Source organism: Bos grunniens, chromosome 8, assembly GCF_055505025.1.
Source record: "Bos grunniens cultivar Pamir isolate PY7600 chromosome 8, Bosgru_T2T1.0, whole genome shotgun sequence".
NCBI classification, from domain to species: domain Eukaryota; kingdom Metazoa; phylum Chordata; class Mammalia; order Artiodactyla; family Bovidae; genus Bos; species Bos grunniens.
The window spans coordinates 51,302,056-51,316,006 of NC_141172.1; the positions used below are offsets into that span (position 1 = coordinate 51,302,056).

General features: G+C 40.8%; 2 protein-coding genes across 13 annotated transcripts in view; one reads left to right on the forward strand and one right to left on the reverse strand.

The window, feature by feature from the left end:
- The window catches only part of GCNT1 (glucosaminyl (N-acetyl) transferase 1), a 220,675-nt gene that overhangs the window by 188,159 nt on the left and 18,565 nt on the right, over positions 1-13,951 (forward strand). The window lies entirely within an intron of this gene.
- PRUNE2 (prune homolog 2 with BCH domain) overlaps positions 1-13,951 on the reverse strand; it is a 295,098-nt gene that overhangs the window by 29,402 nt on the left and 251,745 nt on the right. For all 7 annotated transcript variants that reach the window (XM_086415566.1, XM_086415569.1, XM_086415568.1 and 4 more), the window contains 2 exons: positions 10,920-11,120; positions 3,886-4,059 (listed from right to left, as the gene is read on the reverse strand). In XM_086415566.1, coding sequence (XP_086271692.1) covers positions 3,886-4,059; positions 10,920-11,120 — 375 coding nt within the window. The remainder of the gene's footprint in view (positions 1-3,885; positions 4,060-10,919; positions 11,121-13,951) is intronic.

Here is a 13,951-nt window from a genome sequence, read left to right on the forward strand (position 1 = left end):
GCACAGGGAACTCTACTCAATATTCTGTAGATATTCCCATGTACCCATATGGGAAAAGAATCTGAAAAAGAATATGTGTAACTGAATCACTTTGCTATACACCTGAAATTAACACAACATTGTAAATCAACTGTACTCTAATAAAAATAAAAATTAAATTTAAAACCTTTAAATGTAGATGTCAGGCTCCAGAGTGTCAGGATAATTTCGAGATCATGACTGCTCAGTTTGTTTGATTTCTTTTTCTATTTCTAGAGAATTTCTAAGAATGTCTGTTCTTTTTTTTTTTTTTTTTAAGGAAAGACTGAGGTTTATAAACTACTTCAGAAGTCATCTTAAATGTCAATTCATCTCTTTGTGTCACTGCTGTCTGTCCTTGGAATGTTGTAGTAATGCATTTGCTTGAGTTTATTTAGCCAAAGGAATATTGAATGGTCAACTTACCATGTCCTGATCAGTGACCAAGTTGGGAATGGCTCTTTCTATAGAAATCACTGAAATTGACAAATGATGGATTTTGCATTTGTGGGCAGAGGATTTGTAGGAAGAGAAAAGGCAAAAGAAAGAGAAGGCAATGAGGAGATATAGTGTGTAAGGAAGGAAAGAGAAAAAGATAGATTTTGTCATGAAAGTTTTCCTTTTAAATCAAGAGCCATGCCGTCACTGTCAGGCTTTGGAGCTATTCCAGACAGCAACTGCTGGCAAAGTGTAATAACGTGAATGAATAGGACCATTTGAATTTTGTTCTTTGCCAATGCCTCCAAGGAGGTCAGCTAACCCAGTTTCTGTGCTAAATATGCAGCTTACTCAAGTGAAGTTCCCCGTCAGCGAGTGCAGATTTCAAGTGAAGTTTGGCTCTTTAGACCATGTATTTTATCAGACTCTCTTCTCAGTAACTGAGTTCAGAGTGTATGTGCTGAGCTGTGTGAGCTATCCCACCGTGGTGTCTCCTGGGACCCTCGGAAGCAACAATGCAAACCTTACCTGAGGCAGGACAGAGAGGCATGAAAGGGACGGAACACAAGTTTGCTGGCCAGCAAATGGAATGGAGAGAGAAGGAAAGATGCCACAGGCGCAACCAAAACATACACACACACACACCAGCCTGCAACTCTTCTCCTCAGCCTTTCCAGGGTCATTTGTCCAGCAACACTGCAGAGGGTTACCTGAGTCTCCTATAATGAAATGAGAAGTAAAAACACAAGACAGGACACTCCTCGTTACAACGCGTTGGCATGAGTGCCCTTGGCTATTTCATTGTGTTCCCTGCTTCAGGTTCCAACATGCCAGTTCTAGCCTCAAAGTGACCCCACACTGTGGGCTAATCCAAACCACCCAGACCTCTCCTTGCTTTTCTGTATAAGCAGATAGCAGGAATGTTACTCGTGGGCTCGCAGGAGGTGACACCGGCTTTGAGCTCACCCTTTTCTTACTGAGGAAGCAACCAAGGCCCAAGAGAGTCAAGTGATGACCACGGCCACAGTGTGAGTGGTGGTCAAGATGGGCCTTGAACTCTGTTCTTCTACACTGTGTACAGGGACTCCGGCCACAGCTCATATGAAGTCACCAAAGCTGGAGGCTGAGTTATTTGTTCAAATACTGCTCTCACACACAGATGTTCCCAACTGGTGCAGACACTTGCAGGGCCTGGCTTTGCAGCAGACCTCAGCAGAGCTTTTAATCACTCCCAGCTAGCTGTCCAGAGCACCGGACAGCTGGCACTTTCTTTCTGGCCTGAGTGAGAAAAATGTTCTCATAGCAAAGTGCCAGACACCAAAATGACATCTCTGTTCGCTCTGGGTGCTGCTTTTTAAATGCTCATCAGAAGCCAGGGTGACAAACCCAATAGACTGAGAACTAGGGAGTGTCATCATTAAGGTCTAAGAAAGTGATATGAGTTTCCAAGACAGCAAAGCTTTGGCAAATTCAGAAGTAACGTGTGAACTGTCTTTACCTACAGAGCAAAAGGCTGGTCAGGGTGGAGGAAGAGGTGGCATCTCGCTCATGATCTGCTGGGTGCAGCCAGAGGCACATCATGCAGGCCGGCGCCTAGAGGAGGCCGAGGCAGAGCCAGGCAGAGAGGGAAGGTGGCCTTCTCTCTCCAACAAACCAGACGGTCACACAGACAGATAAGGAGCTCACAACACGGAACGGAGAGGGGCAGTGCCAGTGGGAGGGGTGGCAGGGAGGAAGGGCACAGCAAACCAGGTTATCCCTGAGCTAGCAGGTGTCTTTGCAAAGAACAGATGGGCAGAAGCAGTCACTTTTTGGACTCCAGTGTGCTGACGATAATCACTCTATCCTGATTCAGGGAATAGAACCATGGGCTCCATCCACCCAACTTCACTGTGGTTGAGGGAATAAGCAGGCCAGTCTGCTGAGCTAATGAGAACTTGGCCTTATAAAAGCACAGGAGCCATGAGCCTGCCTTCTTTACAACAAAGGGACTACTGATTTATGACCTGAATGGTAAAAATGTACAGGGCATGTCACTGGGCGACTTCGGTTTACTTTGACAGACTTTTCTACATTTCTTGTACTTTTTAGAATGTACACAGGCTAGTTTATATTAGCCTTTGTTTTCTTTTTTTTTTTTTCTAAAAAGCAAACAAATCAAAAATACCTGACGGGTAGGTGTAAAGGATCTTCTGGGAAAATCTAGGTAAATTCAGATTGTTGTTTTCATTAGAACAACAACAGGATTGACTCTATGGCCAGCTGCCTGTCATTTTCAGCAAGATTAAGCCTGTTCTCATTCCAAAGGCCTGTGGGAAAGATCTTTCTTAGAGGAGCTCTCACTGAGCCATGTTACCATTTCAGCTCAAATAAGGAAAAAGGAAGGTCGGGGCCAGGAACACCCATAGGCGTTTCCCTTCTCTGTCACGGGTGGGAGCCCTGGGTGGTCTTGATACTTACATGGAGGGAGCAATGCATGGGGCAGAAAGTGGGAAATCTGTGGTGAAGGGGACTTGGAAGGAAAAAGCAAAACATCCTTCTGCTTGATAGGAAACCAAAGCTTGAGGTTTAATGCAGTGCCAAGACATTTATTCCCCTGTCCTTGTTAAGGAAGACAGAACAATTGCCTTGTCAGCTTATACTTTTCCTAGAACAGTTAGGGTGGTGCCTTAGGGCTGCAGGAGAGTTGTGCATGCAGCAGCAAAAAAAAAAAAAAAGCCCCCAAAACCACTTATATTTTCTGAAGTTGACAATGTTCAATGTGTCATTTGTGCTCATGTTATTTATTGTGAATCCAAAATTCAGGCTCCTGTAGTTCAAGACAGCAGTGAAAATATAAAACAGAGCTTTTTCTCTCCCTTGTCCCTCATGAAGCAGGTGGAGGCTGTGGCTAGAGCAAGCTACTGTCAGGCACAGAGGTAATGGAGTTTATAGAAAAGCAAACTTTAAGTGGGGGTGGGGTGGGGAAGGGACCAGCCTGAGTCTCAAAAGATTTCCTAAAGCTTCTGAAGAGGATTCAAAAGATTGTTCTGGAATTAAAAGCACCTCTTACTGCAGGCCATGTCAAAAACAGACTTGAAAACAATTCAGTTAAAACCCTACAAGAAATCCATAGGAATTCCATACAGATGCTATTGAATTGACAACTGTGGCTTTCAAGAACTTTGCACAGATGACAGCTATCATATGTGGTGTGAAAGGCATCTTTCACCTTGGAAAGTTACTTTTGTGTAGTAGGCTTTCCGGTGTTCACTGAATTGCATATGAATAATACACGCAGCTCTACAGTGCCCTGAATGTTGACTGTCTAGTAGCATCAGCATTGATAGGGATGTCATGCTGCAGAGAACCCTAGTTTGGTTTTCTAATTAAAAAAAAAAAAAACAGAATATGGGCCCCCGGCTTCCCAGATTTGCAAAGCTCCACTACCTCCGTGAGAAATGACTCTCCTATAGGGCTCGATGACCTTCATGTCAATCCGCTGCTCCTGTTCTCCAATCACCACGGTCCTCCACAGCCGGTTGTCCTCCCGCTCCTCTTCTGCCGTATATTCTGGAATAGACTCTGACTCTTGGCCAGAATCTTTGTTGCCTGTGGAATCCTCTGTAAATGAAGCACAGAGCAAGGATGAATGGGTAGGACCTCCACAGGTGAGGCAGTTCAACAACTAGCTACCTCCCGGCAGGCTCAACCTGATGAACTCCTTGTTTGTACAGCTTGGAACGAGCTTGACACCATCCCAACTTCATCGAGGACACTCAGTGAGGTCTTCCTAATTGACAGACTGAATGACCAATCCATTGGTAAGGCTAAGCTGAGGGTGGGGATAGGAAAAGGGCTGGAGCTGTCTTGTGTCTGTAGTGGTCCAAGATGGGGATAGACTGCGTGCTAACTCCTCCCTTGATCATACAGGTTGTGGTCTGTGGTCTTTCTGATGGTGTGAAAAGCTATTATTCATCAGGCCTTATTTTCCTTGTGCCACATATATTGGTGTAACCTGAGTGCCCAGAGTGTTCTGGGGCCCCTCAGCTCGGTAGCTTGATGATACTGCCAGCCTAGACCTGCATTCTAAGACTCTAACAATGGGCTTGAACCTCCTCTATTGGGAGCACATCTGGAGATTAATTTGATATAACTTCTTATAAGTTTTTCAAAACATGCTACACAAAGATTTTACAGTAAGTAAGAAACAACCTTATAAACCAGAAGTGCTCCAAGCCCCCAAATTCACAGGACTCTTACTTGTGGGTGCCCAAGGTAATGAAAAAGCCCACTGAGCATTCTTGGGGAAAAATTTACTACTCACTCTTGTGCATCAAAAAAAAAAAAAAAAGCAACTATATTTAGTTTTTTTAAATAATAAGCAATAATTGTTTCCCTTTTTACTTCAAGTACTAGTAGAATTTCACAATGGTTATTCTTTGTATGTTTATGTAATTTGGTAATAAAGGCTTATTTATAGTTTTCACAATAATTCTGTGAGGTGTTATCATTCTTAACTTTCCATTTCATAAGAAATTGCCTTTGATTTACACCACACTTGCATTCTTTTAATGGCACTTTGATAACAGTAACAGCAATATTTATTAAGCATCTACCAAATTAGCAGGCAGAGAAGATGTAGTGGAAGATGTGATACCAATGCAAAAACTCTGAAGTAATTACCTCAGATCACAGAATCAGGAAGGAAATATAATCAAACCCTTACCTTTTCTACTCTTCTAAGCTATCATACTGCACCCTGAATGTGTAATTGTCTCGGTCTCATTTATTTTACTATAATGCAGTGAGTTCCTTGGGCTAAGGAATCATGCCAATTTCATCTTTAAAATCTGCCTCCACCAACCCACTTCACACTTAGCTTGGAAACCTGCACAGTTTTCAGTAGAACTTGGGAAGGTGAGTGAGTAAATAAAGCTTGGACAAGTTCCTGGAAATATAGGTAATCTGTAAGGGAGCCACAACAGGACAGTTATGTTCCAGAAGATGTCACAAGACAGATTCAAACATGTCTAATTACCTGTGACTTAGAATAGCAAAGTGAAGCCCAGTTGGGAAGCAGTCCTAGCCGCTTCTGCCAACACCAGTAGCTACCACCGCCTACAGAGCCTGGCCTCACTCTGGCTTTCTCTGTATTCCCACCAGTGCTCGCTGCTTACTCAGGACAGGAAACTAGCAACCTTGGCTTCAGATTAAGCACTGTGTCACTTGTCCAAATCCATCCATCTGCTCTGGACTCCCTATCTGAGATCCCTTCCAGCTCTCCCCGTCCCACTTGAGTTAGGGCCCTTGGATGCCCCTCACAGCTCCCCTTCCCAGGACCCTGTTTTCCCACTTGTCTCTGTTCTCTCAGACCTCTGGGCTCAGATGTGGGTTTGTCTTCTGAGGTTCCAGTATACACCTGCTCTTACCTACATTGTAGGCATCATCGCCAACACCCCTTTACCCTGTTTGGGACCTCCTTTCCCTACCTCTTTTGATTGATGTAAATTAAATAAAGAAATAGCTAGGAGTACAGTACACTCTCCTAAGGTGTTGAATTCTAAAAGTCAACAATATAAGCTAGTAGGAAGTGAAGGTAAGTTGTTCTACTCCCTTGAATTAACAGTATCTTCCTGATCTTAATAATTCTTTTTCTACAACTATAAATTACCATCTTTCCCCCTGCCATCATTTTCTCACTATTTGCAAAAGTTTCAGGTCTCATTTAAATCTCTGTCCCTAGGCCCTCCAAATTTAATGTTCCGTCTCATGCTCTCATCACTAAGAAATGCTTGATTTTCTTTGTCTTCTTTTCTGAATAACAAGCTTTTCTCCCTTGCTGCTTGCTGTTGAAGTCAATTAGCACTGGTACACAAGGGAGAAGTCAACTTGAACATTTCCTTTTGTCTTTGATGAAATGATTTAGTACACAGGCTCTGAATACCCTGTACTGAAAGATCACAGTGAGGACTCTACCGTCGATGATCATATGAACCATTGGAAGATGAGGTCAGCTGTGGCCTCCAGTAGGGACATAGATCTGTAAAGGGGACTTGGTCTCTATGCTGTGCCCTTGCACTGACAATGGGAATAATCTGAAAATGCCTTCAAAGACATTCATTATGTTTGAACTTCTAATTTTTTTTAAGCCAAAAAGCGCCCCCCTCCCCAAATGTATTCTCTTTAGAAATCACTCCCAGGAAGAAAATGAGTTTAGATATTATTATTCATGACATATTTGATCACTAACATAGCCATAGTTATTAATATATAAATCTTGAACATACTATGTATTAATCTAGACTGTTGACCTAGAGAATAGGTTGAATGTTACTCATTTAATTTGTAGGAGTGCTTCCTAAATGACACTTCATCATTCCAGACATGTTTAATATTATGCTAAATACTCAAGTAGATTTATTAACTAGTTTTTAATTTTCATTCTTAATATACCTTTCATCTCTCCCTTTTATTGCTACTTAGTATACAATGTGTATTCAGGTTTTGTTGAGTTAGAAGCTTATATAATTTTAGGGGGAGGGAGCTTTTTAAGGAAAATAATCTTTTTTTTTTCCAAATTGTTCAAAAGCATATGAACATATCTCTACAGACTTCTCCTGACAGAATGAAGCTTCATCTTCTGTCAGTATCACAAACTGAGAAAATACTTTTTTCCTGTCAAAGTATGTTTCAGTCCAGTTGGAAAGGGCAGAGCTAGGATTCAAATGGGCTTTCTCCAGTCTCCTTGCTATTGCTAGAGTTGTGAAAGTGAAGTTGCTCAGTCGTGTCCAACTCTTAGCGACCCCATGGACCACAGCCTACCAGGCTCCTCCGTCCATGGGATTTTCCAGGCAAGAGTACTGGAGTGGGGTGCCATTGCCTTCTCCGGCTAGAGTCCTAAGCACATCTTTTTCCCAGGTGACAAGAGTAACTTTCTGATGGTCTTCCCACTTTCATCTTTTCACACTCCACCCCCTGCCCCCCACTCCATTTGAACTTTTGGTTAGAAGAAAGACATCCTATACACAATTAAGAAAGTCTTTAAAGTTCTTTAGAACAGGTATGTAGTTAATTGGAATGTGAAAACTCAGCACACAAAAATATAAGGAAAAATCGTCTTTTCAGACCACATCACCATTATCATGTAAGGCTGCTTGTGGGTAAAATAGAATAAGCTCCACACTTGACTGGTTTATAAGCAGAGTTAAAACAGGGAGTTGATTTCATAAGCTGGTTGCCTACAGGCTGTGAAAATAATGACCACAGAAATGGAAGTTATATGAAGTGACTACCTGATTATCTGGAAAAAATGTGAGGCTACCTTATTCACATAGGAAACTGTCCGTCATTAGGGGTTAGTTTTAGAAAAGATAAACGAGGTCACTAAACACTGCTAGGAGCCTAGGAAGAAAACATACATGAGCACATGAATGTTTCTTACAGCATTCTTACCAGAAATATTCTGGCTAAAATTCTTTATCATTTTTTCCATTTCCCTTACAAAATGCCTTTGCTAAGATCTGAATTATGGTAAAAATAATTCTGTGGTCAGTTTGAAAACAGAAATAGGTCATCATAATTTTTGATGACCTTTGGATATTTTTAAGTTTATAGAATTAGTTAAATAAAGTATCTTTAAAAAATCTGAGCTCCCTTAGTAAAAAAAAAAGACTAATCTGTTAAATCCTTCACTATCTACATATTTCTGATATCTTTGGCATTTATACATATCAAAGGACATCAAGCCTCCATTATATCATCCTTTGAATGGTATTTTCCAACAGTTCGGACACAATTATTAAAGAACGTTGCTTGGAAGGGATGACCAACTTAACATCTTTTGATAATGAGCTTCGGAATTTTTTCCATAAGCAAAATCACACCGTGGACAAATAATCTGGCATCAATGCTTGGTCATGAGCTACTGACTAAAACAGGCAAATGGTGTGAACATCCTTCAAGCACTTGGGAAACTAAGGGCCCTCAAGTCACCCCAAAATGGAGGGATTAAAAGAGCATGTAAATGTGAAGGTGGGTCATTAGGCTTGACTTCAGGTATGCTATCCTAACGCAGAAAGAGACCCTCCTGTTCACTGTCAGTGTATTTGTAGAAAAGGAGCATGGCCCAGGAGTTGTAGACAACAACTCAGGTTTTGTGCTGGCTCTGACATTTACTAGCTATGTGACTTTAGGTGAATCACTAAACCTTTGGGGGTAACATAATACCTGTTCACAGAGTTGACATGAGGATTAATACAGTTAATATTTATAAAGCAGCTAGCACAGATCCTTGATACACAGCAAGCACTACGAAGTGTTCATTAAATAAAATTAATTACTGACCAAACACTTTTTAAACCCTGTGACTTAAAAACTCCAGTTTTGTTTAGAATGTATATGCCTAGTTATAACACTCACATAAGAAACAAAAACAACAAAACTGTGCAGCTTTCAAGCATTACTTTCATACTTTGAGACTCTAATATACATTACTCTTTTATAGAAAGTTATCTATGTCTGCATTATAAAATATAGCTATTCAGATATACTTAGTGTTTTCAACATTTAATGCTGTTGTTTACTTAAAATGGTGACTGAACATACTCCTTTCATGTGAAAATCAAGGTGGACTTTAAAATTCAACTTACACTAAAATTCTCTTAAGACCTAAAAGCAGGGTTGTGGCTGTTAAACTGGTTCTTTCAACATAACTATGTCAACTAAATAAAAAGAACTATGTCAGCAAGTGGCAGCTCTAATTACCAGTTCGCTCAGCCACCACCACTTGGCTTGACAGTTTTACTATTTATAAAAATAAAAGGTTCAGATGTGGGGTGACACGGTTCTCCAGGGCAACAGAGAAGTACAGGGGGAGGAGAGGGTGGGACCTGCAGGGTCATGCCACAGCTGTCTTCTCTGAGATTTTAAGTCAATGCATGATTTTTACACTTGAAGGTTTATTAGCACGAAAGGGACTGGGACAGCTGGGAGCAGCTGGAAAGGATGGCGTGGCTGAGGAAGAGTGTCTGAGACGGCAGAAAAGAATATGAAGTCAAGACCTTTCACCTCCTATTCGTGTATTTCAACTCACAGGGACAGATATCCTGATAACTATATGAATCTAAGAACATGATAAAATGCAATATCAAATCTCTACTTAAACATAATAAACTATAATACAAGTAGTTTAGCTACATCCTGTTCTCTTAGCTTGAGGAAATAAAGCTTTCCACACTGTGAAAGCAGGGTCTGAGTCTAGGGCTGGTTGTGGCTGTAGCCCTGGCTGCTCAATGACCATTGGTTGAGTTAATTAAGTAATTTGATGTTACTCTCCTAATTTCCTAGTTACGTTTTTCTATGAAGGAAACTGCTGGAATCAGTATGGCTCTAAAAGTCAGGGCATCTGTTCAATTGTGGTATTTCTCTTTTTACTAATTTTCACAATATATCAAAGAGGTAGATATAGATATAGATATAGTAGATTCTCTTACTTTCAATTTCAAACTTATAAAGTCAAAGAATGCCACCCTGTAAAGCTGAAACTACATGATGCCATTTTTTAAAGCAAATACTGTGTATATATTTCTTAACAAAAGCAATTTCATTGAGCAAGAGAAAGAACTGGTAATCATATAATATGATATAATATATTAAATCATATAATAAGACTGGTAATCATATCAGGAATGTCCAGGTTTGATAAGCAAGTTTTTAATTTTCTGACTTTTTATTCTGCCTCCACCACACCCTACCCCATCCCTCCTTCCTTCCTACTTTATTGCTGATATAGCACCAAGCATAAGAAAGTCTCTGGCCTTATGGAGCAGACATTCTAATGGGAAGAGAAAGATAAGTGAGATGCAAACAGTTAAATTATATGATTTCAATTAATGTGACACATGGAAAATAAAATTAATACTGAGGGAGAGTGTGACTAGATGGTGGGGGTGGCGTGGATACCTTTGATTACAGAGGTCAAGGAAGGCCTCTCTGAGGAGGTCACATCTGATAAAGATCCGAATAAAAACAAGGAACCACCCATGTAGAATGTGTGGGAAAGAACATTCCAGACCATGAGAGGTTGTACAGAGAAATTGGTAAGCTCTAATTTTTCCACTTCAAGTTTTAATCTTCCAGATTAAATTCTCTTTCTCTGCAAACCCAGTCCCAATTTTCTTATGACACAGCATGTAACAGTTTTCTTCCAATCTCAGCCAAACACAAGGCCTGGCATAGCGTAGGGGTTTGACAAAGGCGTGATGGTTGTGTATGACCTCTGTGAACCATACCTGTTCTGTCCAGATCTAAACCATCAATCATGACCACTTATGACCTGAGATACAAACAGAAGCTTCTAGACAGCAGAAGAAAGCAGCCAGCAGCAACACAATGGGAGGTTTGTTCCTAATGCCACTTAGATGCCATTAGATATGATTAGATAATCTTTCACTTAACTTCCGCCTGCCAACTTGGCAACTTACCATGGCCAGTGTACTCAAAAGAATCTGCTTCATCGGGAGTCTCAAGTTCATCCACATTGATATCAATCTCATCTGGACTGTCCAAGTTATCATCAGAGAGAACAGACCCTTCACTTTGATCCAGAGACAGATTGATATTTGGGGCTGTGAGTTTGATTTTCCGAGGATGAGTGCTATCAAGATCCAGAGAATTAGGCGGTTCTAAAGAAGATCAAGAGCAGCAGTAAGTGTTAGACCATCATACACAGGACTGCCAACAGTGGGTGTGGCCCCAGTGGAAAACAATTTGAAGGCCCTTTCAGCGAAGGCTCCACCTGCTAAAAGTCCTTACTTAGGGTCTGGACCCCTTCGTGACCAGTAGGCCTCAGTACTGGCTTGCTCCAGCCACATCAGTTCTGGTCATGCAGAAATAGGAAGTGGGAGTCATTGCTAAATGGGCAGAGATCTAGTCTTTAGAACTGCCCTGTTCGGGTTTGAAAACCTGACACTGACAATATTGGATTACATTTTTTATGATGCATATTAAGAGATACAATTAAGCTTTACACATAACTTATCATAATGATTCAAGTAGACTTTATTCCTGTGAGAGGATATGAACTTTATCTGTTATGTTTACAGATACTCCCCACATACATCTCTTTAGTTCTTGACAACTCTATTATGAACTTTCCTTGGCTGGCATTCTTTGTTTTTTCAAAAAAACTGAGGCATCCTCCCAGATTACATTCCTTGGTCAAGCAGTCATTACTTCTTATGCCAATACTGCCTGACACTGGTTCTTGTACCATAGTGATAGTCTCCTCATGTAAGGCTCATGGAATTAGCTCCCTGTAATATGCATCTTGTTGCTCAAGTGCCTTTCACTTATCAGAAGCAGAGCTGGAGAAGTAATATTTAACCAAGTTGATCCCAGCTAAACAATGGTACAGAGACACAGTAACAGTAAACATTTCAGGATTCCCTATAACAAAAGGTTTGAAGGCCATGTAGTATACCGATCAATTCTGCAGTTCTAACTCTGGTCTTGTCCCAAGGAAGCTAACACTGTTTCTTTGTCATTAAGATTTTTTTCTGTATAGAACAACACCCAAACTGTGTTCCATGTACTATCTTTACATATTACTTGGGAAAAAAGTTTCTATTGACCAGTAAGTTTGTAAAACATTGAGGGGCTTCCCTGGTGGCTCAGATGGTAAAGAACATGCCTGCAATGCAGGAGACGGCATTTGATCCCGAGGTCGGGAAGATCCCCTGGGGAAGGAAATGGCAACCCACTCCAGTATTCTTGCCTAAAGAATTCTATGGACAGAGGAGCCTGACAAGCTACAGTCCATGGAATCAGAAAAAGTCGGACATGACTGACTGATTAACACACTTGTTGACTAAGAAGTTTGTAAAACATTGGGATTCCACAGGGATTCTCAGAGGTGTGCTGTCCAAAAAAAATTTTTTATGATGATAGAAATGTTATATATGTGGCTTCTAGGCACTTGAAATGAAGTCAGTGCAATTGACAAACTGTACGTTTCAAGTTGATTTTAAATTTTAATTAACTTTAATAGCCACATGTGGCTAACAGCTACCCTACAGGATAATGAAAGCTTTAGCACCTGTATTACTCAAAAGTGAATTGTGGGATTGAGATTAACATGTACACACTACTATATATAAAACAGGTAATTAACAAAGATCTACTATATAGCACAGGGAATTCTATTCAATATTCTGAATAACTTACGTGGGAAAAGAATCCGAAAAAGAATGGATTATGTTTATGCATAACAATCACTTTGCTATATACCTGAAACTAACACAACATTGTAAATCAACTACACTCTAATATAAAATAAAAATTAAATTTAAAAGGCGAATTGTGGGAATTCCTTGATGGTCCAGTGGTTAGGGCTCTGCACCTCCACCGAAGGAGACCAGGATTTGATCCCTGGTAAGGGAACTAAGATCCCACAAGCCACACAGCATGGCCAAAATTTAAAAAAAGAGAAAAGAGAGAGAACTGTGAATCTGAAGAGTGGAGTAGAGTGGAGCAGTGGCTGCCATGCTTACTCTGCCATAGAACACTTAAGAATAGTTTTGTCACGTGATTAGTACTTTGAAGAATATACTTTAAATACTTGGACAGAAAAAGTTGACTCCCTTCTTTTTCAAATCTAGGCTCGACTAATAATCTCAAGAGTTCAGGATCTAGGTAAGATCCTATAGCTGGTATAGTGCAAAGGAGAGAGCCTAGTACAAAGTGGGAGTCATACAGATTGCAACTAAAAACTTTAAATTCCATTTTGTGTATGCCTTGGGTCATAACTTAGAGTGTAGTTTAGGGTTTTTCTTTTTTTTAATAATCAGGATACTAAGCATTCTTAATATTAAATCACTAATTTTATTATTTAATTAATTAATTTATTTTAACTGGAGGCTAATTACTTTACAATATGGTAGTGGTTTTTGCCATACATTGACACGAATCAACCATGGGTGTACATGTGTTCCCCATCCTAAACCCCCCTCCCACTTCCCTCCCCATCCCATCTCTCAGGATCATCCCGCTGCACCAGCTCTGAGCACCCTCTCTCATGCATCAAACCTGGACTGGAGATCTATTTCACATATGATAATATACATGTTTCAATGCTATTCTCTCAAGTCATCCCACCCTGGCCTTCTCCCAGAGTCCAAAAGACTGTTCTATACATCTGTGTCTCTTTTGCTGTCTTGCATACAGGGTCATCGTTACCATGTTTCTAAATTCCATTATACATGTGTTGCTGCTGGTAAGTCGCTTCAGTCTTGTCTGACTCTGTGCAACCCCATGGACTGCAGCCTACCAGGCTTCTCCATCCATGGGATTCTCCAGGCAAGAACACTGGAGTGGGTTGCCATTTCCTTCTCCAATGCTTGAAAGTGGAAAGTGAAAGTGAAGTTGCTCAGTCATGTCTGACTCTTAGCGACCCCATGGACTGCAGCCTACCAGGCTCCTCCATCCATGGGATTTTCTGGGCAACAGTACTGGAGTG